Source organism: Mobula birostris, chromosome 2, assembly GCF_030028105.1.
Source record: "Mobula birostris isolate sMobBir1 chromosome 2, sMobBir1.hap1, whole genome shotgun sequence".
In the NCBI taxonomy this organism is placed as follows: domain Eukaryota; kingdom Metazoa; phylum Chordata; class Chondrichthyes; order Myliobatiformes; family Myliobatidae; genus Mobula; species Mobula birostris.
The window spans coordinates 15694346-15720259 of record NC_092371.1 but is presented as its reverse complement, the minus strand read 5'-3'; the positions used below and the strand labels follow the sequence as shown (position 1 = coordinate 15720259).

The following is a 25914-nucleotide window of genomic DNA, read 5'->3' as shown; positions in this document are numbered from 1 at the left end:
CATCCACGTACGTTCAAGTGTTTCATTAAATGTTGTAATTGTACCCACCTCACCGACTTGTTCTATTGACCCACCACCCTGTCCCACCTTAAACCCGTGTCCAACTGCTTTCCAAACCTCACTTCCCAAAGGAACTGAGCTCATCCCTCTCTTCCCCATCTCCTCTCTCCCCCACATTCCCTTCCCCTCACTTTCTCTCACTCCCCGTCACACCCCGTCTCATCTCCTCCTCACCTCTTCATTTCTCCTCCCCTAATCCCTCATACCCCCAGCCCACTTGTTACTCCCCTAATCCCTCACAACCCTGTACAGCCCCACCTCCTCACTCCCCAGCCCCCACCCGTCAGACTCCTCTCTCTCCTTCACCGCCCATCATTTCCTCTCCCTCTCCATCCCTACCCATCATTCCCCTCCCCCCCACTCCCTACTCCTCCTCATTCACTCCCCACCCCTAACTACCCCTTACCTCTGTCCATTCCATCAACCCCCACTTTCCACCTGTCACCTGCCATTCACCCCACGCCCACCCCTCACTGTATCACTCCCTCATGCCATCTCACATCCATTGCTAAGTAACCCCAACCCCTCCCTCCACCAGTACCCCCCTTCATTTCCTCCATCATTTCTCATCTTTTTTAAAAGTCTCCCATTTACAGTTTCCCTTGCCCCCCCCCCACACCCATCCATCCCCACATGAGACTTTCAGTCCCGGTTCCCGGTGAGGAACCGGAGCCGGAGGGCGTGGCTCAGGGGCAGAATCCGAGCCTCGGTCCCGGATGTACCAGTGGCCCACTCCGCCTGTTTTCACTACGCTGCTCTCCCTCAGCAACGCCCCTCCTAAAATGTGCCCCGCTCCCCCTCTGCACCGCTGTGTGCCTCCCGGATTTCCTCTGTGCTGATGGGCTCCGGTGTGCGCTGGACATGATCGTGAACCGAGACAGTGGTGCTGATCAAGCGGCCAGGCCACTCCGGTACGTCCCTTCTCTTAGACTTCTAGGATGGCACCGGGAGCTGGTGGATTTTCATTTGTTTTTGGCAATGGAGCGTATGCTATCCCAGAGTGCATTGCTGCGGGGAAAGTCCTCTATCAATTGGAGCTCGATACTGGGAGTTTCCATCGCAGGCTTTAGGCTCCTCTCCCTCCTTCCTCCACTCCCTCTTTCTTTCCGCCTCTCTCCCCGTCTGCCCTCCCCCCCCCCCCGTCTTCCTTCTGCCTTCTTTCTCTCTCTGCTCTTTCTTCAAACCCTGTCTTTCTACCGGCCCCTCTCTTGTCCCACCCACTCTCCCTCTCAGCTTGCTCCCACTCTCAGACCCCATCCTGTTTTACTCTTTTCCCAGAGACGGGAAGTTCTCTCAGCCCTTCAAGTCTATGCTGCTCCTGTCGAGCAGTAGTCCCGTGGATCTATCTCTCCGCTCTTCCACATCCCGACTCCCTGCTGAGCCCTCCCCGTGGAGGGAGATTCATACCTGACTCGTCTCCGCTCCTTCTACCCTCTCCTTCTCCCACAGTTCCCGCGACCCCCAGAAAGAGCCGGGATTTGAAATGCCTCTCCTTAACCTGGCTGACTGCACTTTGTGATCCTGCACTGAGGTTCTGCAGGGGAGTGAGGAACCCGAGTCCAAGAGCGGCCGGGTCTGCGGTGCGGACGTGAGTTGCCTACTAAAGGGCCAGTTTCATTGTGTCCGCTACCAGGGAGATGACAGGACTCAGCCAACATAGGCTGCATGGAGCGATTCACATCCTGGGATCCCCGCCAACTGTCAGTAGGGATCCGGAGTGGATGGGGAGGCGAGTTACAGGGCCCCTGTACCATTCCCAGCACTACAGCAATGGGATTCTTACCCTTTCGGACTCCGGCTGAGGGCTCCACACTTAAACCAGTTCCAAACTTCACACCCATCCCCGTCCCTGTTATCCCACCCAGATCCTACACTTCCAAAACAAAAATTGCTGGTGAACACAGCAGGCCGAGACCCTTCGTCAGGACGTCGACTGTACCTCTTCCTATAGATGCTGCCTGGCCTGCTGCGTTCACCAGCACTTTTTGTGTGTGTTGCTTGAATTTCCATCATCTGCAGATTTCTTCGTGTCAGCTCCTACACTTCTCCACGTCTCTGGAACCCCTTTTCCTCCGGCTCCTACACTCATTCCAGTCTCCGTAACCCCATATAGCTCCTACAGCCCTCAGCGTCTCTGTAACCCCTCCCGTCCCTATACCCCTCCCCGTTCATGTAACCCCCTCTGGTCCCTATATCCTTCCACTTCTCTGTCACCTCTCCGGCCCCTACACCTGTCCCTGTCACTGTAACCCCCTTCGGCCTCTACACTCCTCCATGTCTCTGGCACCCCCTTCAGCCCCTACACCTGTCCCTGTCTCGGTAACCCTCCCCCCTCCGGCCTCTGCTCACCTCCCCGTCTCTTTCACCTCTTCCGGCCCCTACACTGCTACCTGGCTCTGTAACGCCCTCCTGCTCCAACACCCCTCCCGTGTCTGTACCTCCTCCCTGGTTCTCTGACTCTCTCCGGCGCCTACACCTCTCCCTATGTTAGTGACCTCCCTCAACCCCCGAGTTTCCGCAGTACATTATTTGTTGTTCCAGGTTCTGCCCGCTGGAACTGGAAAAGCTGCGTTTAAGGTGAATCCAGCTGATGGAGGGTTAAATTCAGGTTGTCAACAGGTGTTTAAGACGGTGAGGCACAAGCAGAGTGGACAGTCAGCTCTTGTTTCCCAGGGTGGCAAAGTCCAGTACCATGGACAACCGTTTAAGGTGATTAGAGAAATTATAAAGGCTTGTAAGAGAATTTTTTTTACACGTGGAACTTTCTGCCAGGGGTGGTGATGGAAGCAGATACACTGGGGCATTTAAGAAACTCTTAGATAGTTACATGGACGAAAAGAATGGCGGGTTTGAGGGAGGGAAGGGTTAGATTGATCTTAGTTTTAAAGGCTGGATCAACATTGTGGGCTGAAGGGCCTCTTTTGTACAGTATTGTCATATGTTCTTTCTAAGAATAATTAACTGATTCAAAGGAAGGTTCTCGGCCATTCGGCCCAAGCAGTCCTGCTTTTCCTCAACTAAGGCGAGTTTGGGAGGTGGTGAAGTTGGTCAGCACAAGGAGGAAGGAAAACGTTTCAAATAACTTCAAGCAACTAGTCTGCACATCTCGAACCTTTCCCTTGGCCTTGCACCCTAACCCCACATCTTAATCTCACACCTACTCCTCTGCCGTGATCTAAAGTGGCTCACCTGAGGACTGGGAGAAATTCAGAGTCCAGCAGAGGAGGACAAAGGGCTTAATTAGGAAGGAGAAAAAAGATTATGAGAGAAAACTGGCAGGGAACATAAAAACTGACTGAAAAAGCTTTTATAGATATGTGAAAAGAAAAAGATTGGTTAAGACAAATGTAGGTCCCCTACAGACAGAAACAGGTGAATTGATTATGGGGAGCAAGGACATGGCAGACCAATTGAATAAATACTTTGGTTCTGTCTTCACTAAGGAGGACATAAATAATCTTCCGGAAATAGTAGGGGACAGAGGGTCCAGTGAGATGGAGGAACTGAGGGAAATACATGTTAGCAGGGAAGTGGTATTAGGTAAATTGAAGGGATTAAAGGCAGATAAATCCCCAGGGCCAGATGGTCTGCATCCCAGAGTGCTTAAGGAAGTAGCCCAAGAAATAGTGGATGCATTAGTGATAATTTTTCAAAACTCTTTAGATTCTGGACTAGTTTCTGAGGATTGGGGGTGGCTAATGTAACCCCACTTTTTAAAAAAAGGAGGGAGAAAGAAACCGGGGAATTGTAGACCGGTTAGCCTGACATCGGTGGTGGGGAAAATGCTAGAGTCAGTTATCAAAGATGTGATAACAGCACATTTGGAAAGCGGTGAAATCATCGGACAAAGTCAGCATGGATTTGTGAAAGGAAAATCATGTCTGACGAATCTCATAGAATTTTTTGAGGATGTAACTAGTAGAGTGGATAGGGGAGAACCAGTGGATGTGGTATATCTGGATTTTCAAAAGGCTTTTGACAAGGTCCCACACAGGAGATTAGTGTGCAAACTTAAAGCACATGGTATTGGGGGTAAGGTATTGATGAGGATAGAGGATTGGTTGGCAGACAGGAAGCAAAGAGTGGGAATAAACGGGACCTTTTCAGAATGGCAGGCAGTGACTAGTGGGGTACCGCAAGGCTCAGTGCTGGGTCCCCAGTTGTTTACAATATATATTAATGACTTAGATGAGGGAATTAAATGCAGCATCTCCAAGTTTGCGGATGACACGAAGATGGGCGACAGTGTTTGCTGTGAGGAGGATGCTAAGAGGATGCAGGGTGACTTGGATAGGTTGGGTGAGTGGGCAAATTCATGGCAGATGCAATTTAATGTGGATAAATGTGAGGTTATCCACTTTGGTGGCAAAAACAGGAAAACGGGTTATTATCTGAATGGTGGCCAATTAGGAAAACGGGAGGTGCAACGAGACCTGGGTGTCATTATACACCAGTCATTGAAAGTGGGCATGCAGGTACAGCAGGCGGCGAAAAAGGCGAATGGTATGCTGGCATTTATAGCAAGAGGATTCGAGTACAGGAGCAGGGAGGTACTACTGCAGTTGTACAAGGCCTTGGTGAGACCACACCTGGAGTATTGTGTGCAGTTTTGGTCCCCTAATCTGAGGAAAGACATTCTTGCCATAGACGGAGTACAAAGAAGGTTCATTAGATTGATTCCTGGGATGGCAGGATTTTCATATGATGAAAGACTGGATCGACTAGGCTTTTACACGTAGGAATTTAGAAGATTGAGGGGGGATCTTATTGAAACATATAAAATCCTAAAGGGATTGGACAGGCTAGATGCAGGAAGATTGTTCCCGATGTTGGGGAAGTCCAGAACGAGGGGTCACAGTTTGAGGATAAACGGGAAGCCTTTTAGGACCGAGATTAGGAAAAACTTCTTTACACAGAGTGGTGAATCTCTGGAATTCTCTGCCACAGGAAACAGTTGAGGCCAGTTCATTGGCTATATTTAAGAGGGAGTTAGATATGGCCCTTGTGGCTAAAGGGATCAGGGGGTATGGGGGGAAGGCTGGTGCAGGGTTCTGAGTTAGATGATCAGCCATGATCATACTGAATGGCGGTGCAGACTCGAAGGACAGAATGGCCTACTCCTGCACCTATTTTCTATGTTTCTATCCCCTAGAACTTAACTCAATAGCTTGACCCAACACGCTGGAATCTGGAGCAATGCGCAGTCTGCTGGAGGACCTACCTCAGTGCGTCTGTAGGGAGTTGGTGGGGGGAAGGAATTGTTGCAGACTGAGGTAGGAACCCTGAGTCAGGATTAAGGGAATCGATGATCAGCTCTTTTGTTTTCCTGACGTTGAGAAATTGAATAGGAACTTGAGGGGCAATTTTTACTCATTCGATCGTTCTTGTATGGATCGAGTAGCCAAAGGAAGTGTTTGAGGCAGGTACATTAACAGCGTGTTTATTTACAGTATTTGTTCATTTATTTGGAGATACAGTGCAGATAGGCCCTTCAAGCCATGTGCCCAGCAACCCCTATTTAATCCTAGACTAATCAGAAAACCACTTACAGTGTCCAATTAATCCATTAACCAGTACGTCTTTGCACTATGGGAGGAAACCAGAGCATCCAGAAGAAACCCACGTGGTCACAGGGAAGGCATACAGTACAAACCATCGAAATTGAATTCTAACTACGAAGCCCCGAGATGTAATAGCACCGCAGTAACTGCTACACTACCGAGGCGCCTTAAAAGGCACTTTGACAGTAACATGGATGGAAATGGTTTAGAGGATTATGATCCAAACACTGGTAAATGGGACTAACTTATATGGGGATTTGTGTTCGAGATGGACATAGAAAGGCCAGGCAGGCAGGGTGGGGTAGTTCTGTTGCTAAAATCGGAAATCAAATCCTCAGAAAGAGGTGACATAAGACCGGAAGACGCAAGAAATTGTAAGGGTAGTTGATGAGATTTATATACTGGCCTCTGAAAAGTAGCCAGGATATGGGACACAAATTACAATGGGAAATAGAAAAGGCACTTAAAAGGGACAATATTATGATAGTCATGGGGGATTTCAAAATGCAGGAAGATTGTGTAAAACAAGTTGGCGCTGCATCCCTAGAGAGAGTATCTGACACAATGCCTACCAGCAGCTTGTGGTTGAGCCTACTAAGGAAAAAAAACAGTTCTTGATTGAGCAGTGTAATGAATCAGTTTTGATATGTAAGCTTAAGGTAAAGGAACCCTTGGGAGGCAGTGATCATAATCTGATAGAATTCATCCTGCAGTTTAAAAGGGAGAAGATAAAGCCAGATGTATGAGTTTTACCGTGAAGTAAAGTGATTCACAGAGGCATCAGAGAGGAGTTGGCCAAAGTTGATTGGAATGGGACACTAGCATGGATGATGGCAGGACAGCAATGGCTGGAGTTTTCGGGAACAATTCGAAAGATGGAGGATAGACACATCCCAAAGATGATGAAGTATTCTTATGGGAAGATGAGGCAAACGTAGCTGAAAGTCAAAGACAGCACGAAAGCAAAAAAAGAGGGTATATAATATAGCAAAAGTAGTTGGGAGGTTGGAGGATAGGGAAGCTCTAAAAAACCATCAGAAGACAACTAACAAAAAAAAAAGCACAGGAAGAGTAAAGATGAAATATGAAGGGAAGTTAGCTAATAATGTGAAAGAGGATATAAAAACTTTTTATAAAAGACATAAAGAGTAAAAAAGAGGTGAGTGTGGTATCGGACCACTGGAAAAAGATGTTGGAGTGGTAGAAATAGGAGACAAAGAAATGATGGGGCAACTTAGTAAGTATTTTGCATCAGTCTTCACTATGGAAAATTCGGAAGTGTCGGGGCAGAAGTGAGTGTTGTTTCTATTACTAAGGAGAAGGTGCTTGGGAAGATGAAAAGTCTGGGGCTAGATAAATCACCTGGACCAGATGGACTACACCCCAGGGTTTTGTAAGAGGTACCTGAAGAGATCGTGGAGGCATTAGTAATGATCTTTGAAGAATCACTACACTCAGGAATGGTTCCAGAGGACTGAAAATTTGCAAATGTCACTCCACTCTTTAAGAAGAGAGGGAGACAGAAGGAAGGAAATTATAGGCCAGTTAGCCTGACTCAGCGGTTGGGAAGATGCTGGAGACCATTAAGGATTAGATTGCGGGGTACTTCGAGGCACATGATACAATATGCCAACGTTAGCATGGTTTCCTTAAGGGAAAATCTTGCCTGACAAATTTGCTGAAATTCCTTGAGGAAATAACAGGCAGGAGAATAAGTGGATGTTATTTATCTGGATTTTCAGAAGGCCTTTGACAAGGTGTCACGCATGAGCTGCTGAACAAGATAAGAGCTCATGATATTACAGAAAAATACTAGCACGGAAAGAAGATTGGGTGAATGGCAGGAGGCAAAAAGTGGAAATAAAGGGGATCTTTTCTGCTTGACTGCAGTGATCGATGTTTAGACCGCTTGTTTTCACGTTAAATATCAGTGATTTGGATGACGGAATTGATGGCTTTATGGCCAGGTTTGCAGAAGATATGAAGATAGATGGAGGAGCAGGTAGTGTTGAGGAAGCAGAGAGTCTGCAGAAGGGCTTAGACAGATTGGGAGAATAGGCTAAGAAGTGGCAGATGGAATATAACGAAGGAAAGTGTATGGTTATGCACTTTGGTAGAAGGAATAAAGGCATAGACTATTCTAAAAGAATAGCCAAACATCAGATTTCAAACATCAAAGATATAAAGGGACTTGAGAGTCCTTGTGCAGGATTCCTTAAAGGTTATCTTGCAGGCTGAGTAAGGAAGGCAATTACAATGTCAGTATTCATTTCGAGAGGACTAGAATTATAACAGCAAGGATATGATGCTGAGGCTTTAATAGACATACGTCAGATAGTACTTCGAATATTGTGAGCAGCTTTGGGCCCCTTATCTACGAAAAGGTATGTTGGCTTTGGAGAGGTTCCAAAGGAGGTTCACGATAATGATTCCGGGAATTAAATTCTGAACATATGAGAAGCATCTGATGGCTTTGGGTCTGTACACACTGGAGTTTAGAAGAATCTAATTGAAACATATCGAATTTCGAAAGCTCCAGAGTGGATGTTTCTTGTAGTGGGTGAGTCTAAAACCAGAGGGCACAGCCTCAGTTTAGGGGGAAAATCCATTTAAAACAGAGATTAGGTGGAATTTCTTTAGTCAGAGGGTACTGAATCTGTGGAATTCATTGCCACGGGCGGCTGTTTAGGTCAAGTTATTGAGTATATTTAAAGCGGAGGTTGATAGGTTTTTGGTTAGTCAGGGCGTCAAAGATTACGGGGAGAAGGCAGGAGCATGGAATTGAGAGGGATAATGATTCAGCCCGATGGAACGACGGAGTAGACAACAGCCGAATGCCTTACTTTTGCTCCTATCTGTTATGGTCTAATAGGCCATAAGAAGGCCTATGGGATGCTAGGCTTCATTAATAGGGGGATTGAGTTCAAGACTAGAGGGGTCATGTTGCAACTCTACAAATCTCCAGTGAGACCGCACTGAGAGTATTGTGTTCAGTTCTGGTCACCTCATTACAGGAAGGATGTGGAAGCTATGGAGAGGGTGCAGAGGAGATTTACCAGGATGTTGCCTGGATTGGAAAACAAGTCTTATGAGGCAAGGTTAACAGAGCTGAGACTTCTCTCTTTGGAGTATAGAACGATGAGAGGGAACTTGACAGAGGTCTACAAGATTATGAGAGGCATAGATAGGGTGGATAGCCAGTACCTGTTTCCCAGGGCACGAATAGGAAACACCAGAGAGCATATGTACAAAATTAAGGGAGGGAAGTTTAAGGGAGACATCAGGAGTAAGTTTTTTTACACAGAGGGCTGTGGGTGCTTGGAATGACTTGCCAGGGATGGTGGTAGAAGCTAAGATATTAGGGGTATTTAAGAGCCTCTTGGACAGGCACATGGATGAAAGAAAAATAGAGGGTTACGGGGTAGTGTGGGTTGAGTACTTCTTTTAAGGAACACATGGGTTAGCACAACATCGAGGCCCGAAGGGTCTGTACTGTGCTGTAGTATTCTAGTGTCTTCCGTCTAGGATCTGATGGTCCGAAGGGCTATATTTCTGCTGTTTGACTCGAAGATCCATTAATACCTGCGGCAGATAGTTTGTTGCTCCTAATTATTCCCGAATTCACTTCGGTTCAGACGGTGAGGGAGAATGTCTGTCCGAGGGCCCGTACAACGCCACGCAGCAGCAGGGAATTTGGATGGGGCGAATGGTGGAGAAGAGCCGCCGGGGTCCCGTGTTCTGCAATGTCACCCTGTTGTGTCTCGCTGCAGGAAGGATATGCGGGGCTCTGCGCTGCTGGTATTTGTGCTGCTGTTGGGACCCGGAGTTTCTGCTCCTCTCTGGGACGACGATCAAGGTGAGGGATGGGGTGTCTCTGCTCTGTCTCCGTCCCCAACTCCACCACCAGGCCTGATCATACTTCCCCTTCTCGCACTCCAACTCGAATCATTCGCCCCAGCCTTCCCCTGCTCCTCCCTGCCCTACCCCTCCCTGCCCTACCCCTCCCCTGCTCCTCCCTGCCCTACCCCTCCCCTGACTAGTTGTAACCTGACTGTCATGTTTTAGAGAGAAAAAAGGCTTGCAGGGGCCGGGGAGGGGTGGAGAGAGGGTAGAAGGGGAGGAGGAGGGGAGTTGAGAAGGTTGAAGAGGAAAAAGGGGGGAAAGGAGGTATAGGAAGGAGAAAAGAGAGAGAGGGTTGGGAAGTGAAACTGACACTTAACCGTTCGAATGCCAGATTTAGGAGAGGTGTCCAACCATTGATGTTTTAAAATTACTTAAACCTTAAAATTAATCTTCTGACAACGCTGGTGAAATACCCACACCGTCACAACTGCAAAGACCAATATATTATCTGCCCTCCCTTTCCCAAATCCGCCCCTCCCTTTCGCTTTCCCACTCCCCTTTCCTTCCCATCTCTTCCATCTTTCCACTTCCCCATTCCTTCCTCTCCCCTTCATCCATCTCTTTCCACATCACCCCTCCCTCCCTTCCTCCCGATCGCCAGCCGTCGTACGTATCGTTTTAGCCCCGCTCTCAGTCCTCCCTTCCACCCCTCCATCTGCGCACTCACCCTCTCTCAACCCCTCAGTTTCTCCTTCTTTCCCTCTACCCATTGCTTCCCCTCTGCTTTTCCCCTCTCCCTCTTTCTTCCCTCCTTTCCCCCTCCCTCTTTCTTCTCTCCTTTTGCCCCCTCCCTCTTTCTTCCCTCCTTTCCCCCTCCCTCTTTCTTCCCTCCTTTCTCCCTCCCTCTTTCTTCTCTCCTTTTGCCCCCTCCTTCTTTCTTCTCTCCTTTTGCCCCCTCCCTCCTTCTTCACTCCTGTTCCCCTCTCCCTCTTTCCTCCCTCCTTTTCCCCTCTCCCTCTTTCTTCCGTCCTTTCCCCCTCCCTCTCTTTCATCCCTCCCCTCCCTTTTTTCTTCATCTTTTCTCCCCCTTTCCTCTCGTTTCCCCATTCACGTCTCCTCTCCTCCCTCCTCCTCTCGATTCCTTTCCTTTCTCCTCTCCTCCCCCTCCCACTCTCCTCCCGTTTCCCTCTCCTTCTCCCTCTGCTCTCCTCCCTTCTCTCCTCGTCTCCTTCTCCTTCCTGCCGTCTCCTTACCCTCATCCCCTCTCTCCGCTCCCTCATTCCATCTCCTCACCCCCTCTCCCCTCTGCATGCCCCTCTACGTTTATTTATTTATTTAAAGATACAGCGTGGAACAGATTCTTCTGGCCCTTGGAGCCGCGCTGCCCAGCAACATCGATTTAACCTTATACTAAACACAGGGCACTGTACTAACCGATACATCTTTGGACTGTGGGAAGAAACCGGAGCACCCGGAGAAAACCCACCAGGTCACAGGGAGAACGTACAAGCTCCTTTCAGAGGACGCCGGAATTGAAGTCCATCTTTCGACGCCTCGAGCTGTAACAGCGTCGCGCCAACCGCTACAGCCCTCTTTGAAATATGAAAATCTATGTCAGCTGCCCGTACTGCCCGGGGAGGGGAAGTGCTTCTGGAGGACCAGGGGATGGGACGAGTGAGGACGGGAATGAGTGAGGTTGGATTGAGAAGGAGTGAGGCGTGGGTTTTGAAGGTGGTGTGAGAAGATGTGGGCAGACGTAGGAAGGCAGGGGCGGGGTGAAGTGGGTTGCAGTGTGGAAAGGAGGGGTTGGGAATGATGAGATAAGTGGGTGTGGTTTGAGGGTGGATTAGTTGGGGATGGGGATAGTTGAAGAGGAGTGAGGGTGCGGTGGCTAGGTGGTATGAGGTGTAAGACGGGGTCAAGAGAGATGAGGTGCGCAATTAGAAGGGTGTGAGGAAAGAGGAGGGGTGGTGTGAAAATTTAGTGATGGTGGGGTGGGAATGGTGTGACGGTGGGTTGTGTGAGGTTAGGTTAGGTTGCAGAAGAGGGGTGAGAGTGGGTGAGCAAGGGTCAGGTGGATGAGGTGTTGGAGGTTGGCGGAGGGTGTATATGGGGGAGGGAGTGTGCAAGTTGGGGGAGGGTGAGATGGCGGAAACCCATCACTTTGGACCCATTATTCGCGATTCATGGGATCCTCCAACGGCCTCCGAAACAATTTCAAATTTAATTCCCGTCTTTATCTTTGTAATAGGGCTGACGGGGGGAGCAGGAGGGTATAGGGCGAGGGATAAAGAGAGGGGAAAGGTGGGAAAGGGAACGAGGGAGAATAGAATAAAAGGAAGAGGTTAGCATCTGTATGACCGAGGACACGAGTAAGACACCATTCGGCCCCTCCTGTCCGGCGCACCGTTCAGTAGGATGGCCTTTAGTCTCAGCACCATTTTCCTGTACTAACTCTTCGACCCCTGTCCTGAACGCCCTCAGCGGACGACCCTCCACAAGCCCCGGTGTGAGAGACTTCCAGTGCCTCCCCGACACCGTCCATGGCGCAGAGGGCTGATATCTAAGGGGAGAGGAAGCCAGAACGCGGGGTGGGGGTTGGTTGGTGGTGGGGTAGGTGTGTGGATGGGGCTAGCCATGATCACGAAGGCCGAATGGCTCGCTCCGGCCACCCCGTTGGAAGAGGCAGCCCCGGTTTGGACGCCTACATTCTCTTCCCTCAGATGAAAGGAGTGCCCTCACCGTGACCACCGGGACGAAAGTTCCCTTGCGGGGTGTACTGGGGGGCTCGATCACCATTCCCTGCTTCGCCAGCTACGCCTGGCGACCCCTGGCGCCAGCCGCCCCCAGGGTGAAGTGGAGCCTGATCCGGGACGGCACCGAGTGGGACATTCTGGTGGCCACGGTGCAGAAGGTGAAGGTCAACGAGAACTACCGGCGGCGGGTGGAGCTGCCTAACTACTTGGCGACCGCCACAGACGTCTCCCTCTCCATACACCGGCTGCTCCGCAACGACAGTGGCATCTACCGCTGCGGTGTTCAACACGGCATCGAGGACGCACAGGATCTGGCCAGGCTCCACGTCAAAGGTAAGGCCGGCCTCAGGGGTGCAGGTACTCGCCAGGGACGGAGCGTCGCACGATGGGTGGGCGGACCGAGAGGGGGCAGCGCGGCGCGGTGGAGGCATTGCCGACGAAGCAGCGCGGTGACAGAACTGCGGTAATAAGTTGCCAAGGGGACGCCAAGCTGTGGGAGACTGGGGCCAATCGAGCACCTCGACGGAGGGGGTGGAGGTGGGCGAAATGTCTCGTTGCCAAGGGAGCACTGCGGCAGAGGGAAATGAGGCTCTGACGAGAGAACATTCTAAGTCTTGTCGAGGTAACACCGCAGCGTGGTCTATGGACCGCCGCACAGTAGGGACTGGGTTGCCGAGGGAGCGCCGCTCCGTGGGAAGGGGAGGCATAGAGGTGGAGGTGTGTAACCCGACTCTGGTGTCCATAGGGGTGGTGTTCCACTACCGAGATGCGTCCGCCAGGTACGCCTTCAACTTCAGCCGTGCGCAGCAGGCGTGTCGGGATGCGAGTGCGCGCATCGCCACCCCCGAGCAGCTGGAGGCGGCGTACGCCAGTGGCTACGAGCAGTGTGACGCCGGCTGGTTGTCAGACCAAACCGTGCGGTGAGTATCGCCCGGTAAGCAGCCCCCAGCCCCCTCTAATCCTCACCGGCCCAGCCTATTCCTCCGCGTCACGATCAATCCATCCGGCCTCAATTCCAACTCTGGAAACTGAAACGATCCCCAGTCCCCGAGAAAAGCCCGGATCCGGCACAGTTTCCTTCCGTCTCTGTCCGCTCCGACCTCGCCGCGCAGTTGGGGGGGGGGTGGGGGCTGGAGGCGTTGCTGATGGAGTGCCCCGCAGTGTGGAGAGGTGCAGCTGCCTGGGGAGAGGCGGTGTGGGTGGGGAGTGTAAGCAAGTCAGTCCTGCAGCCAGTCCTTCAACCGCAATGTTGGTAGGGTCTTGTGTGGGCGAAAACGCTGCTGAGGTTTGACTCGCTCAGAGGCGCCCCTCTAAGGCGCCGGGGTGTGTGGGGGGGGGGGGGGGTGGTGGTGGTGGTGCTGCGGGAGAGGTGCTTAGACTAGATGTAATGTCAGTCCGTCCCCTGACTGTGTGTGCCTCACCAACCTCCACTCATTAATCCTACCCACCTCTTGCAGATACCCCATGCACACCCCGCGGGACGGTTGCTATGGAGACATGGATAAATACCCTGGCGTTCGTAACTATGGCACCCAGGACCCCCAAGAAACGTATGATGTGTACTGCTATGCTGAGGAAACAGGAGGTATTTGCACAGCGCTGGGACCTCTCTCCCCCACCCCTCCCCATCCCGCCAGTAGCACTCTGTCCGGGTCTCAAAAACCCAGACCTCACCTCTTGCCCTTTCTCCTTACCTTCTAATGGTTGTGCCTAACGTTGCTGATCATAGACGCTGTAGAAGTGCCGGGTGTCTTGCAGAGAACCAGCCATCTCGACTTGGCCGGGGAGGCTCCTGCTGGGTTTTGTGTCAACGACCGACACAGTACGAGGAAATTGCTGGGGGCAGCCCGCAAGTGTCGCCACGCCTGTGGCACTAACGTAGTGTACTAACCCTAACCTGTAGGTCTTTGGGATATGGGAGCACCCATAAGAAATCTACGCCACGGGAGAACGTCCAGGCACGAATCGAACCATTATCTGAGATTTCTGGCGCTCTATAGCGATTGCTCTAACTAATACGCTACCGTGCCGTCCCAGAATTAGCGTCCTCTTCTGGGGCGGGAGGTTCTTTGAGGTCTGCTAAACCGCGGGCTAAGAGCTGAATGTCTTTTCTCTACTCTCAGGTGTTCTCTCCATGAGTACCACGGACAACCTCACCTTCCAGGAGGCTCAGCGGTTCTGCGAGATGGGCAACCAGCGTATAGCGACCGTGGGCGAGCTGTACGTGGCCTGGTCCGACGGCTTGGACCACTGCACGCCGAGCTGGCTATCTGACGGCAGTGTCCGCTATCCCATTGTCACTCCCCGGGACCGCTGTGGGGGCCGATTGCCTGGCGTCAAGACTCTCTACGCCTTCCGCAACCAAACAGGCTCCATCGACCCTGCATCGCGGCACGGAGTTTACTGCTTTATAGGTGACTTCTTACTCTGGGTCGAGAGGGCTGGAAGGGGTGGTGTTCTGCAAACGGAAATATTGTACAGACCATTCGCGTTGTTAAAAGACGAGAAAATCTGCAGATGCTGGAAATCCAAGCAACACACACAAAATGCTGGAGGAACTCAGCAGGTCAGCTCGCAACTATGGAAAAGATAAACAGTCGACGCATTGGGCCAAGACCCTTCATGGTGTTAAATCCGTTTCATAGATTCCTTTTCGGTCCCCCTGAGAACTGTCGGGCCCTGGGTCATGTTATGGAACAGGGGACTCATGAGTGAAAGTGAGCACGGAGCAGACTAGATCGGCCGAGCAGTCTAATTGTGCTCCTTGGTTTTATGATGGTTCGCTAAAAGTGGAGTCACAGGTAGACAGGGTGGTGACGGAGGCGTTTGGCACCTTCACCAGCCAAGGCACTAGGAACAGGACTTCAAACGTTTGGGTTCGATTTCAACATTTTTAAGAAATTTTGCTGGGTATATGGATAGGAGGGGTATCGAGGGATATGGAACGGATGCAGGTCGATGGGACTAGGCACGGAGTAGACGGGCTGAAGGGCCTGTTTCTCTACTGTAGTGACTCCATGACTCTTCTAAGACTTGAAATATCATGTTGCATTTATACTTAGATGTTGGCGAGGCCGCATTGTGTACAGCTTTGGTTTCTCTCTGATAGGAAAGATGTTATCAAACTGTAAATAGTGTAGAAAAGATTTACCGGAATATTGCCTGGACTCGGGGGCTTGAGTTACAAGGAGTGGCTGCGTGGTCTCGGACCTTACTCCCTAGGATGCAGGAGATTGAGGACTGACCTGGCAGAGCGACATAAGACCATGACGAGCAGGGACAGGACGGAAGTTCATAACCGTTCTCCTTGCCTTCGACCTGACATAGATAGAGAGACTGCTCTGCGAGGACTCTTCACTCCATCCGCAAAAAAAAAAACAAAACAGGATTTCTCGGTGGCCCACCGTTTGATTTCCAATCCCTTTTCCCATTCCGACATGTCGGTCCATGGTCACGATGAAATCGCTGTCAGGTTGGGGAAACAACAATTCATATTCTGATGAGTAGCCTCCAACTTGATGACATGAATATTGATTTCTCCAAGTTCCGGTAATTTTCCTCTTCCCCTCCCACTTCTCTCTTCTTCATTTTCCTATTCTTACCTCTTCTCTTCCTCTGTCTATCGCCTGCCTCCTCCTTCCCTTTCTCCCATGCTCCATTCTCCTTTCCTCTCAGGTTCAGTCCTTTAACTCTTCCAGATATCACCTCCCAGTTTCTTGATTCATCCCCCTCCCTGACCCACCTGGCTTCACCTATGACCTTTTAGCTTGTCCTCCTTCCCTCTCCCGCCCACCTTCTTATTCTGGCATCTTCCTCTTCCTTTCCCATCCAGGTAAAGGGTTGCGGCACGGAACGTCAATTGTTCATTCATTTCCATAGGTGCTGCTTGACCTGCCGAGTTCCTCCAGCATTTTTTGTGTGTGTTGCATTTTACCCAGGTGGGAGCGTTTAAAAACAAGAGGGCAGACGTTTAAGATCAGAGGTGAGAGATTTAAAATACATCGGGGGCAGCTTCTTCTCGCAAAGGGTGATGCGTATTTAGAGCGGCGGTGCCAAGAAAATCCATTACAGATTATGGCGAGCGTCTGGAGTTCTCCGCTCCAAAGAAGCTGGATCGTTGGATGTAAAGTGGAGTGACATAAAGCTTCGACCAACGGGGAGCATGGGGGTTGTGGGGAAACAGGCACACGTCAAAGGTTAGTTAGACAGAACTTGCTTTTAACAATCCCATGATGTCTTTCTTTAATCATTTCAGCAACTTTGTAAGAGTTCATGGTATTACAGACCATAAGGCCACGCCATTCGGCCCGTCGAGCCTGCTCCGCCATTCCATCATGGCTAATTTATTAGCCCCCTCACCCTTATTCTACAGTCTCCTCGCCATAACCTTTGACAAGAGAAGAGTCGATAGTATTACAGATAAGGTCTAGCACGGATAGAGGACTGGTTGACTGGCAGAAGCCAAAGAGTGGGATTATTCTGGTAGGCTGCCGGTGACTAGTGGTATTCCGCAGGGGTAGGTGTTGTGTCCACTACTTTTTACGCTATATGTCATTGAATTGGACGACAGAAATGATGACTTTGTAGCCAGGACTGCGGATGATACAAAGGTACGTGGGGGAGTAGGCAGTACTGAGGAAGCAGGAAGTCTGCAGAATTACTTTGACAAATTAGGAGAATGATCAAAGAAGTGGCAGATGGAATATAGTGTTGGAAAGTGTATGGCCATGCACTTTTGTGTAAGGAATAAAGGTGTGGACTATTTCCTAAATCGGGAGAAAATCAGAGGTGATAAGGGCCATAGAAACCTATAGCACAATACAGGTCCTTCGGCCCACCATGCCGTGCCGAACACGTACTTGTGAGTCATTGTGCAGGATTCTCTAAAAGTTAACTTGCAGGTTGAGACGGTGGTAAGGGAGGCAAATGCAATGTTAGCATTCACTTCGAGGGGACTGGAATATGAAAGCAAGGATGTGATGCTGAGGCTTTATAAGGCATTGATCAGACCACATTTGGAGTATTGTGAGCAGTTTTGTGTCCCATATGTAAGAAAGGATGTGTCGACATTGGGGAAAATCCAGAGGAGCTTTACGAGAATGATCCCCAAGGAAAGGGTGGACGATTGAGGATCGTTGGATGGTTCTGGGCCTGTACTCACCGGGGTTTCTAAGTATGACGGGGATCTTATTGAAACCTATCGAATATTGAAAGGTATAGATTGAGTGGATGTGGAAAAAATGTTTCCTATAGTGAGGGAGTCAAGGACCAAAGGTCACAACCACTGAATAGGCAGACACTCCTTTCGGACAGAACTGAGGGGCGATTTATTTAGCTAGAGGCCGGCGAATCTGTGGAATTCCCTGCCACAGACAATGATATATGGAGTCCAGATCATTAGGTATACTTAAAGTAGAGGTTGATAGGTATTTGATTGGTAAGGAGTAGACTCGATGTGCCGAATGACCTAATTCTGCTTCTATGTGTTAAGGTTTTATGTGTAAGGTACCATGCAGGCTGCAGACAGTAACTTCCGCGGCTGTTCTCTTTCTTCCTGCAGAGCAGACTTCCACATAAGACCTTCATATATCACACTATTACATTCATCCTCTTCAAAAGTTCTCCCCACTTTCCAATCGATTAATTCGGGTCATTCAGTGCGGGTCAGGGGAAGTGGAAGGAAACAGTTTCAACACTGAAGCACACAGTTGCGAATTTAGAGAAATATTAAAAAAAATGAGAAAGAGGTCAATGGGGGGTCAAAACTAGAGGGCAAAGAGAGGGGAAAGATTTAAAAGGGACATGAGGGGCAACGTTTTCACCCATGGTGGTGGGTATATGGAACGAGCTGCCGGAGGAAGTGGTTGACGTAGGGAAGGTAAGTATCATTTACGAAAGCATCACATGGATAGAGGCGCGAGGCTTGGAGAGATATGGGCGGATCACAGGAAATTTGGACTACCTGGGCACAGTGGATGGGCCGAAGGGGAAAGATTTGAAAGAGCCACGAGTGGCAACCTACATGGGGCCATAAACCACACGGCGGTGTATCCCCGCGTAACCCTACACGGAGCAGACAGAACGCGCCGTGGGTGGGGGATCGAACCCCCATTTCTGCGGCTCCGTACTGCGCCAGCGCGTCGCTGTGCTTTCTTTCTTCCACAATGTGTTATGTTGTCCTCTCTCACCTATCTAGATCTGGAAGAGTGGCATATCAACGACACCTATGCGATGGATGTGGAGTACGAGGACCACGACTACCTGGAGACATCGTTGGAGGATCTGGAATTTGAAGTTGGGACGGGAGGAGATTACACGCCAACCGGGGATGGACTATATCCCGACGAGACAACCCCGTCTACGAGAGCACCGCCAGCCTCCGTGTCCCAGGCTATTCAGAGTCGCCCCCATGACTTGGCTTTTGCTGTGCCCAAGATGGACGGCAACCCGACCCTCATGTCCATCACCCCGGCGACACCCCAGGACCTGCGAGGGGTCTCCGATGGGCCAAAGCGAGACCATCCCGATGAGAGTCGGCCGACGCTCAGCACGGACGGCACCGATCGCCCTCAAACAGAAGACCCTCTCGATTGGTACGAGTACCCGGAGGAGGTCGGACAGGAGGTTGTAATCGAGACACGGTTTCAGGCGCCGGTGGGGCGCGGCCCCCCGTCCGACAAGGACAGCACGGAGATCCCAGGGTATCCCGGATTCGTACCCGGAGAAGGGAAGGGAACGGAAGGAGGACAGGATGTCTTGGGATCAACTGGTAAGTGTAATCAACTGGAGAAAGAGATATCTACTACCCCAAGTAGATGCCACCACCCGGGTTAGTACCTTCCTGTGGTAGGTGCCGTAACCCCCAAAAATGTACACGGCAAGATTTTACAGGCTGCAGCTTGCTAATTAAGATCTACTGGAAGGACTCGGCAGGTTGGGCGACATCTGCGGAGGGAAGTGGATAGACCATCCTGTATCTGTTCTTGACGCTAAACGTCGACTGCCCATTTCCACCCAGCCGTCCTTACAGACGTTGCCTAACTCGCCGAGTTCATCCAGCAGCGAGGCCTGTTTTCTTCCAAGGCCCAGAAGCCACAGTCTCTTGTGTTCTTGACATTGGTAGTTTGAGGACCGAGTCAAAACTTCTCTGCAACTTACTCAAGTAACGCAGTGTGCTTATTATCTGTTATTGGAGGGAGGGGGGTCAGTTAGCAGAGAGGTTCCTCCCGCCACGCTCCCTGCCATTACCGGCACTAAACTGGCAATATCGCCCGAGAATCCGGAGTGGGGCCTGGGGTCCTGAGGTTCGTGTTACCAACGGCGGAACCACAACTGGAGATGTACAGAGCGGTGTAGAGGGTTTTAGGGTGACGGGGAGTGCTGTAGGGACCGGAGAATGTTATTGAGATAGGGAAGGATTCAGGATCCGGAGGGGGGTTACAAGACGGGAGGGGACAAGGAGGTCGCTGAGACGGCGAGAGGTGTTTCAGGTCAGAGGGCGTTACAGAGACAGAGAGGGGTGTAGGGGCCAGAGCTTGGTTGACAAGATGGGGAGAGGAGGTTACAGCCGGATGGAGGGTCATGGAAACAGGGAGGAGTATGGGCGATGGTGAGATTTAGAGAGCCGAGAGGGGTGGGGTGGGGTGGGGTGTTACAAAGGTGGGAAGGGAGACATTCTGGCCCCTACCTCCCATTGATCAGTGGGAGAAAAGTTGGGAATACGAATCTGCGTCGCAGCAGAAAACCGCGCGGTGCGGACTTCGGGAAATGAAAGGGTCGGCGATGATGGGGCAGCAGGGGCAGGGGTTAAGGGAGTGACACAGTTAAAGGTTGTAACAGTGCCGGAAATATGATGCGGGTGCGGTGTGTGGGAGCAGATGGTACCATGGCGACCACGCTTACAGCAAGTGTAACTTTAACCCGGAGTAGAAGTGTGGGGTTGGGGGTTCGAAATGGGTCAGAAAAGGTTTTTGAGGGGGTCCAAATGAAGTTCACAAGAATAATCCCAGAAATGAAAATGTTAATGTACGAGGAGCGATTTATGGCCCCGGGCCTGTACTCGCTGGAGTTCAGAAAACTGGGGCTGGGGGAGGGTATAGTGCATTGAAGCATATTGAACATTGAAAGGCCTGGATAGGGTGGACGTGGAGAGGATGTTTCCGATAGTGGGGACGTCAATGACCAGAGAGCACAGCCTCTGAGCAGAAGGACGTCTCTTTAGAACAGATATTGGGGAATTTCTTCAGCCAGAGAGCGTTGTATCTCTGCAATTCATTGCCACAGAAGGCTGTAGACACCAAGTCATTGGGTATATTTATAGCAGATGTTGATAAGTTCTTGATTAGTAAGGACATCAAAAGCATCAAAAGTTACGGGGAGAAGCCAGGAGAATGGGATTGAGAGGAATAACAGATCTGCCGTGATGGAACGGCGGAGCAGACTCAATAGGCCGAATGGTAATGTATATATATTTTTTGCAGCCGCCGTGTCTTCTTTGTGCTGGGCGCAGGGATTTTTTTTTCCCCACGCGAGGATAGACAATACGTGTCTGGATTCCCAGCTCTCCTGTGGAGCCTGCCGTCGGTCCCTACGAAGTGTATGATACAGGCAGGGCCGGAGTTAGTGGGGCCTGGGCCCCTGCCGACACCGTAAAATGCTGCTGTACCAAGCAAAAAAAAAAGGCAAGAACAAGAGCAAAGGTGGTACTGGTTTAAATATCAAAGCTGTGGACTAAGACATTGGTTTAGTACAATACGTAGGCTATAAACTTACAGGTCTTAAGAGGGAGGACAGAAAGTAATGCAGATTTTTAGTTTGAAGGCCAGCATCTAAAGCACTCAAAAATTGACCTAGGCTTAGTTGGCTTAGTAAAGTTATGAGGGAGACGAAGTATGATGTACCCAGTTCTAAATTTTCATTTATCTATTGCTGCACATACCATAGGCCTTATTTCTCAAACAATGCCAAAGCATTTTTATCTCGGTATTTTTCTCAACCGTGTGTTCTGAGAAAGTAAAATGGAAATGAGAGACAAAAAGGCCAAGAGAGATGACACTATGGCAAACTAGGAAACTTGACAATACTCCAACAATCTTTTTTTTGAAAAATGAGATCTAGCACATACTAACCTATTGCTGTACTGTGTGGCTTGCAGAGTAAAGACCAATTATTACTTATTGGGTTTGTAAACAGTCAACTATTAGCCTATGCCACAAAAAACAGGAACGACACTGACACACAGGCCTAGATATTTACAAAGTCAGAGGTTTATTTTTCAAAATTTAAGCCTAGTTCTTCTGGATTTCTTCGCAGCAAAGTCCTTGATCAGATCACTAAAATCCAGTTTCCGCACAAGATCACTTTCAAGTGACATCAGAGTAAGATGACTCAGCCTGTCCCGTCCCATTTTGGATCTGAGCCTATGTAGTTGCCATTATCAGGCCTGCCAAATATGTCACTGGAGCCTCGGATAGCCAGTCCCCTCTCGACCAAAAACTTCACAACCGCCACCACTCTTCTCAATACGTCGGTGCAGTAGACACACTTTGACTCGAACTGTCGTTGCAGTTCTGTATCTATTCTTCCGTTGTCAGACGCTAGCGTAACGTAGGTCAGTATCATTTTCCTGTGGTGTTCGCTATTTTCATGCTCTCCTATGCGCTCAGCGGCATGTTTCCAGTCGCTAAAGCCAGTTTCGAAGATGGATTGACAGTTACCATCACTGAAGATGCAGCATGCAAAACATAACTCACAGCCGGTGGAAGGGGAATATAAGAGCCATTGCCTTGATAAGTACCCACCGTTTACGAGCGTGCGTTTGAAGTGAAATTTGGAAAAAAAAACGTCTCTGCTGTTTGTATACTCGTTCCGGAGCTTAATATCCACATCCTTATTCTGGCAGGACTCCGGCCCTTTTTTAGCCCAGTATGCTCGGTCTGAATCATCTAATGTTTCCTTTCCCCGGCGAGAGGGATCAGTGCTGTAAGGATCCTCAGTAGCGGTAACGTTAACATTAATGGCGGCCCGACTTGGTTGTTCGGAGGCCTCTGTGGTCGGGAATCCCAAAGTCATGCTCCCTGCCTCTTCAGCGTTAGCTGCTGACTGTGGCAAGGACGCAGGTCCTATGCTAACGCTAGCGCTACCTGTTGGAACAAGTCTCCATTTGTCCACCGGTCCCAGACTGTGACTAGAGCGATGGTACTGCTGCATCATCGAGAACAGGTTTAAAAATTCCGTCAATTTCAATGTCTTTTTTAATGCTTCTTTCTCACGGTCCTCTTTTTCTTGTTTCTCTTTTCTTTTCTGTGCTCCACTCTCGTATTTTATTTTGGTCCACCATGATAATAGCTACCTATTTTGGGCCCCTCTGCATCTCGGGCCCCTGGGCTGCAGCCCAGCCTAGCCCTGCCTGGATACAGGGCAGGAGGCGGACCGACATCTCCGGGCCAGCTCTGGATGATGTTACCGACAGTTCCAAACGGAGAGGTCCACATACAGCACCGCCGGTGGTCACATCATCCAAACTTACAGCCAATCTGTGAAAGTAACAATAGGATTGGTTGGCCCTTGACTGTCGATTCACCATATCCCCTCGGAGAGAGTGCAGGAGAGGTTCACCTGGATTAGAGAGCATGCGCTATAAGCAGAGGTTGAATTGTTTTCTCTGATACAGGTTTATAAAATTATGAGCGGCGTGGATAGGTTAAACAGTTAGAAACCTTCTCGCAGGGTGGGAATGTCAGATACCAGAGGGCATAGTTTTGAGGTGGGAGGTGGGAGGTGCGGGACAGGTTTCTTTTTAACATAGACATTGGTGCAGCCAGGGCAGATAGTGGAAACAAATACCATAGCAACGTTTAAGGGGCATTTAGACTGATAGGGTATGGAGGGGTATTGATCACAGCAAACAGAAGGGATGTTGGTTTGCATCAGCGCATAGGCGGGCCTGTCTCTCGCCATAATCAATTACATTTCACCTTCCGTTTGAATGATGGTATGGCCAGAGGGCCGAATGGTCGCAGGAATTTTCCGGAATAACGAGAGCTGACGGACAGCAAGTGGAGGTTCGCACTTCTGCCTAACAGCTGTTTGTGTGGAGTTTGTTTAGATAGTTTATTATCGAAAAGTGAAAAAGGCTTGCATGCCGTGCTTTATTAAAGCAGTGCGTTCAGATAGTACAAGGGAAACAATAGCAGTGTGCAGAATAGAGTGCTACAGTCAGAGCAAGAGTGCAGTGCGAGCAGACAATAAGGAGGAGCAAGATCACTAACGAGGTAGATTGAGTTCAGAATCCATCTTATCCTACCACTCGGTGCTTTTATAACAACAGGGTAGAGGGGTCCTTGAGCACTACACCCTGTGACGGCGTGGGTCTCCTCGGGAGCTCCGGTTCCCTCCCGCAACCCAAGGATCGGTGGGTTAACTGGCCAGAGTAGAATCTGAGGAGTTATCGGGACTGTGTAAGGACAGGACTCAGGGCGAGCCTTGGGTTTGCTGAGAGAGCAAACTCGAATGGCTGAGGGGTCTACCAAGTTGTTGTGACCCACTCCTGCACCAACCCCTCTCCATACTAATAGGTCACCGAGAGGCTGGACGACCTCCGCCGCCTCCGTGGACTAGTCCCGCGGGGCCGAGAGCATCGCTCCAACGAAGCCGGCGAATCCGCCGGACGCTCGGGTGATGTTCTCGCCCCCACCCCTTCCTTCCCTTTTCTTTTGCAGGCCCTTCCACGGAGGTCTCCACCGCCCCCGGCCCAGCTGCGGAAGAGGACGGAGGCCCAGGGTGGACGGAGGCAGACGACGGTACCCCGACCAGGGGTGAAGGTGTCGGCCGCCCAGGCTGGACGGCAGGAGTGAGGCCCGAGCGGGCGAAGAGCAGTCCAGATCCGCCGTCCGGTCCGCCTACTGACCGGGCCTCTTTGCCCACCTCCCGGCTTACCAGGATGAGGAGCCAGAGCCCTCATAGCAGTCGCCCCGAGACCTTGCGGCCCAACGCGCTGGAATGTCCCGGAAGTCCGGCCAACTGCGTTAGAGAAGGGAGCGGTGAATCTGCAGGGCCGCCGGCCGGCAGCGGAGTATCCAACCCTGCGTCCTGGGACCCTCTTCGGACGCAAGCCTGGGACCAGGCCACACCAGCGGGCGCAGGTTTGGCGGAGGGTTCCCTTCCCACTGCTTGGGCCTCGCCTCCCGCCACTGGCCGCCAGAAGCCAGGGATATCGCCGGGACCCGCCTCTAGTGCCACCCCACCCGAGTCCCGGCCCGGGCCTAAGCCCTGGCCCGAATGCCTGCCCCCAGCCCAACAACCCACCAGGCCCAGCGGAGCGGCGGCTGAATCGGAAGGCATCTCGCCCAGCCCGCCCACCGTAATCCACGTGTCCCTGGGTCCCACGGCGCCGACCCAGCAGGACGCCCACGGACGGGCAGCGGAGCTGACAGGTAACCGCTGGCGCCTCGTGCTTGGCGTCGTGGCTGCGCTGCTGAGTGGTATCCCGGGATATTGACAACCCCTCCGCTCATTTGCCGGCACCCCGGGCTTCTGACATCCCATCCCTTCACCCGCCGGCACCCCGGGCTACTAACACCCCCGGCCATCACCTAACAGCACCCAGGGCTACTCACACCTCTTCCCTCACCCGCCAGCATCTGGGGCTATTGCCTCCGTCCCTCACCTTCTTGAACCTCGGGACACTGACCTGCGCCCTTCACTCCACGGCAGCCCGGGATAATGACCCCGCTCCTAATCCGGGGCTACTAACCCTCCGCCCCTCGTCCGCCGGCACCCCGGACTACTAACACTCCAGCTCATCACCTAACAGTACCCAGGGCTACTCACACTCCCTTCCCTCACCTGCCTGCACCCCTCACCGCCGGCATCCCGGGATGCTGATCGATCTCCTCCGGATTCCGCCTCTCCCGCCCTTTTTGCAGTCAGCCTATAGATATCTAACCTCGTCTCTTCCATCTTATAGACCATTCTTCTACCCAGTTAACCCCCTGACCCACAAACTAACCTGCCCTCGCCATTTCCAGCCATGCCTGAGATATTCAACCCTTTCCCTTCTGACACCATTTCTCATAAAACACTGACCGCCCACCTCATCTAACCTGCCCCTGGCAGCCGGGCCAATAACTAGCGAACGCCTCCTAACCTCACCTCTTATAATCCCACCCCAAACAAGAGAAAATCTGCAGATGCTGGAAATCCAAGCAACGCACACAAAATGCTGGAGGAACTCAGCAGGCCAGACAGCATCTTTAGAAAAGAGTACAGTCGACATTTCGGGCCGAGTCCATTCGGCAGGACTAGAGACAAAAAGCCGAGGAATAGATCTACTCCTCAGCTTTTTTTTTCTCCAGACCTGCCAAAGGTCTCGGCCCGAAAAGTGCCACCTCTATCCACTGCTGTCAGTGTTCCGGAGTACTGACCTTACAAACCTAATCCCAGCCCTATCTAGCCCCGAGTCTTCCACCCATTCTCACCGACTTCCTCCAACCCTGTCCCGCTCTCACCCAACTGTGTTCCACCCACCTAGCCCCGTTAATCTGGTAACATCAGACTAGAGCAACAAATCATTGCTGGATCGTCTCAGCGAGTCGAGCAGCATCTGTGGGGGCAAATGATTTGTCGCATTTCGCCCTCCAGACGCTGCTCGACCCGTTGAGTTCCTCCAGCGTTTCTTTGTTGTTCTGGCTTCC

General features: G+C 51.1%; 1 protein-coding gene across 1 annotated transcript in view; it reads left to right on the top strand.

Moving 5' to 3' along the window:
- The first annotated feature begins 693 nt into the window (after positions 1-693).
- The window catches only part of LOC140207395 (brevican core protein-like), a 39882-nt gene continuing 14661 nt past the window's right edge, over positions 694-25914 (top strand). The window contains exons 1-7 of the mRNA XM_072275929.1: positions 694-971; positions 9392-9477; positions 12188-12553; positions 12966-13140; positions 13678-13805; positions 14344-14634; positions 18417-18989. Coding sequence (XP_072132030.1) covers positions 694-971; positions 9392-9477; positions 12188-12553; positions 12966-13140; positions 13678-13805; positions 14344-14634; positions 18417-18989 — 1897 coding nt within the window. The remainder of the gene's footprint in view (positions 972-9391; positions 9478-12187; positions 12554-12965; positions 13141-13677; positions 13806-14343; positions 14635-18416; positions 18990-25914) is intronic.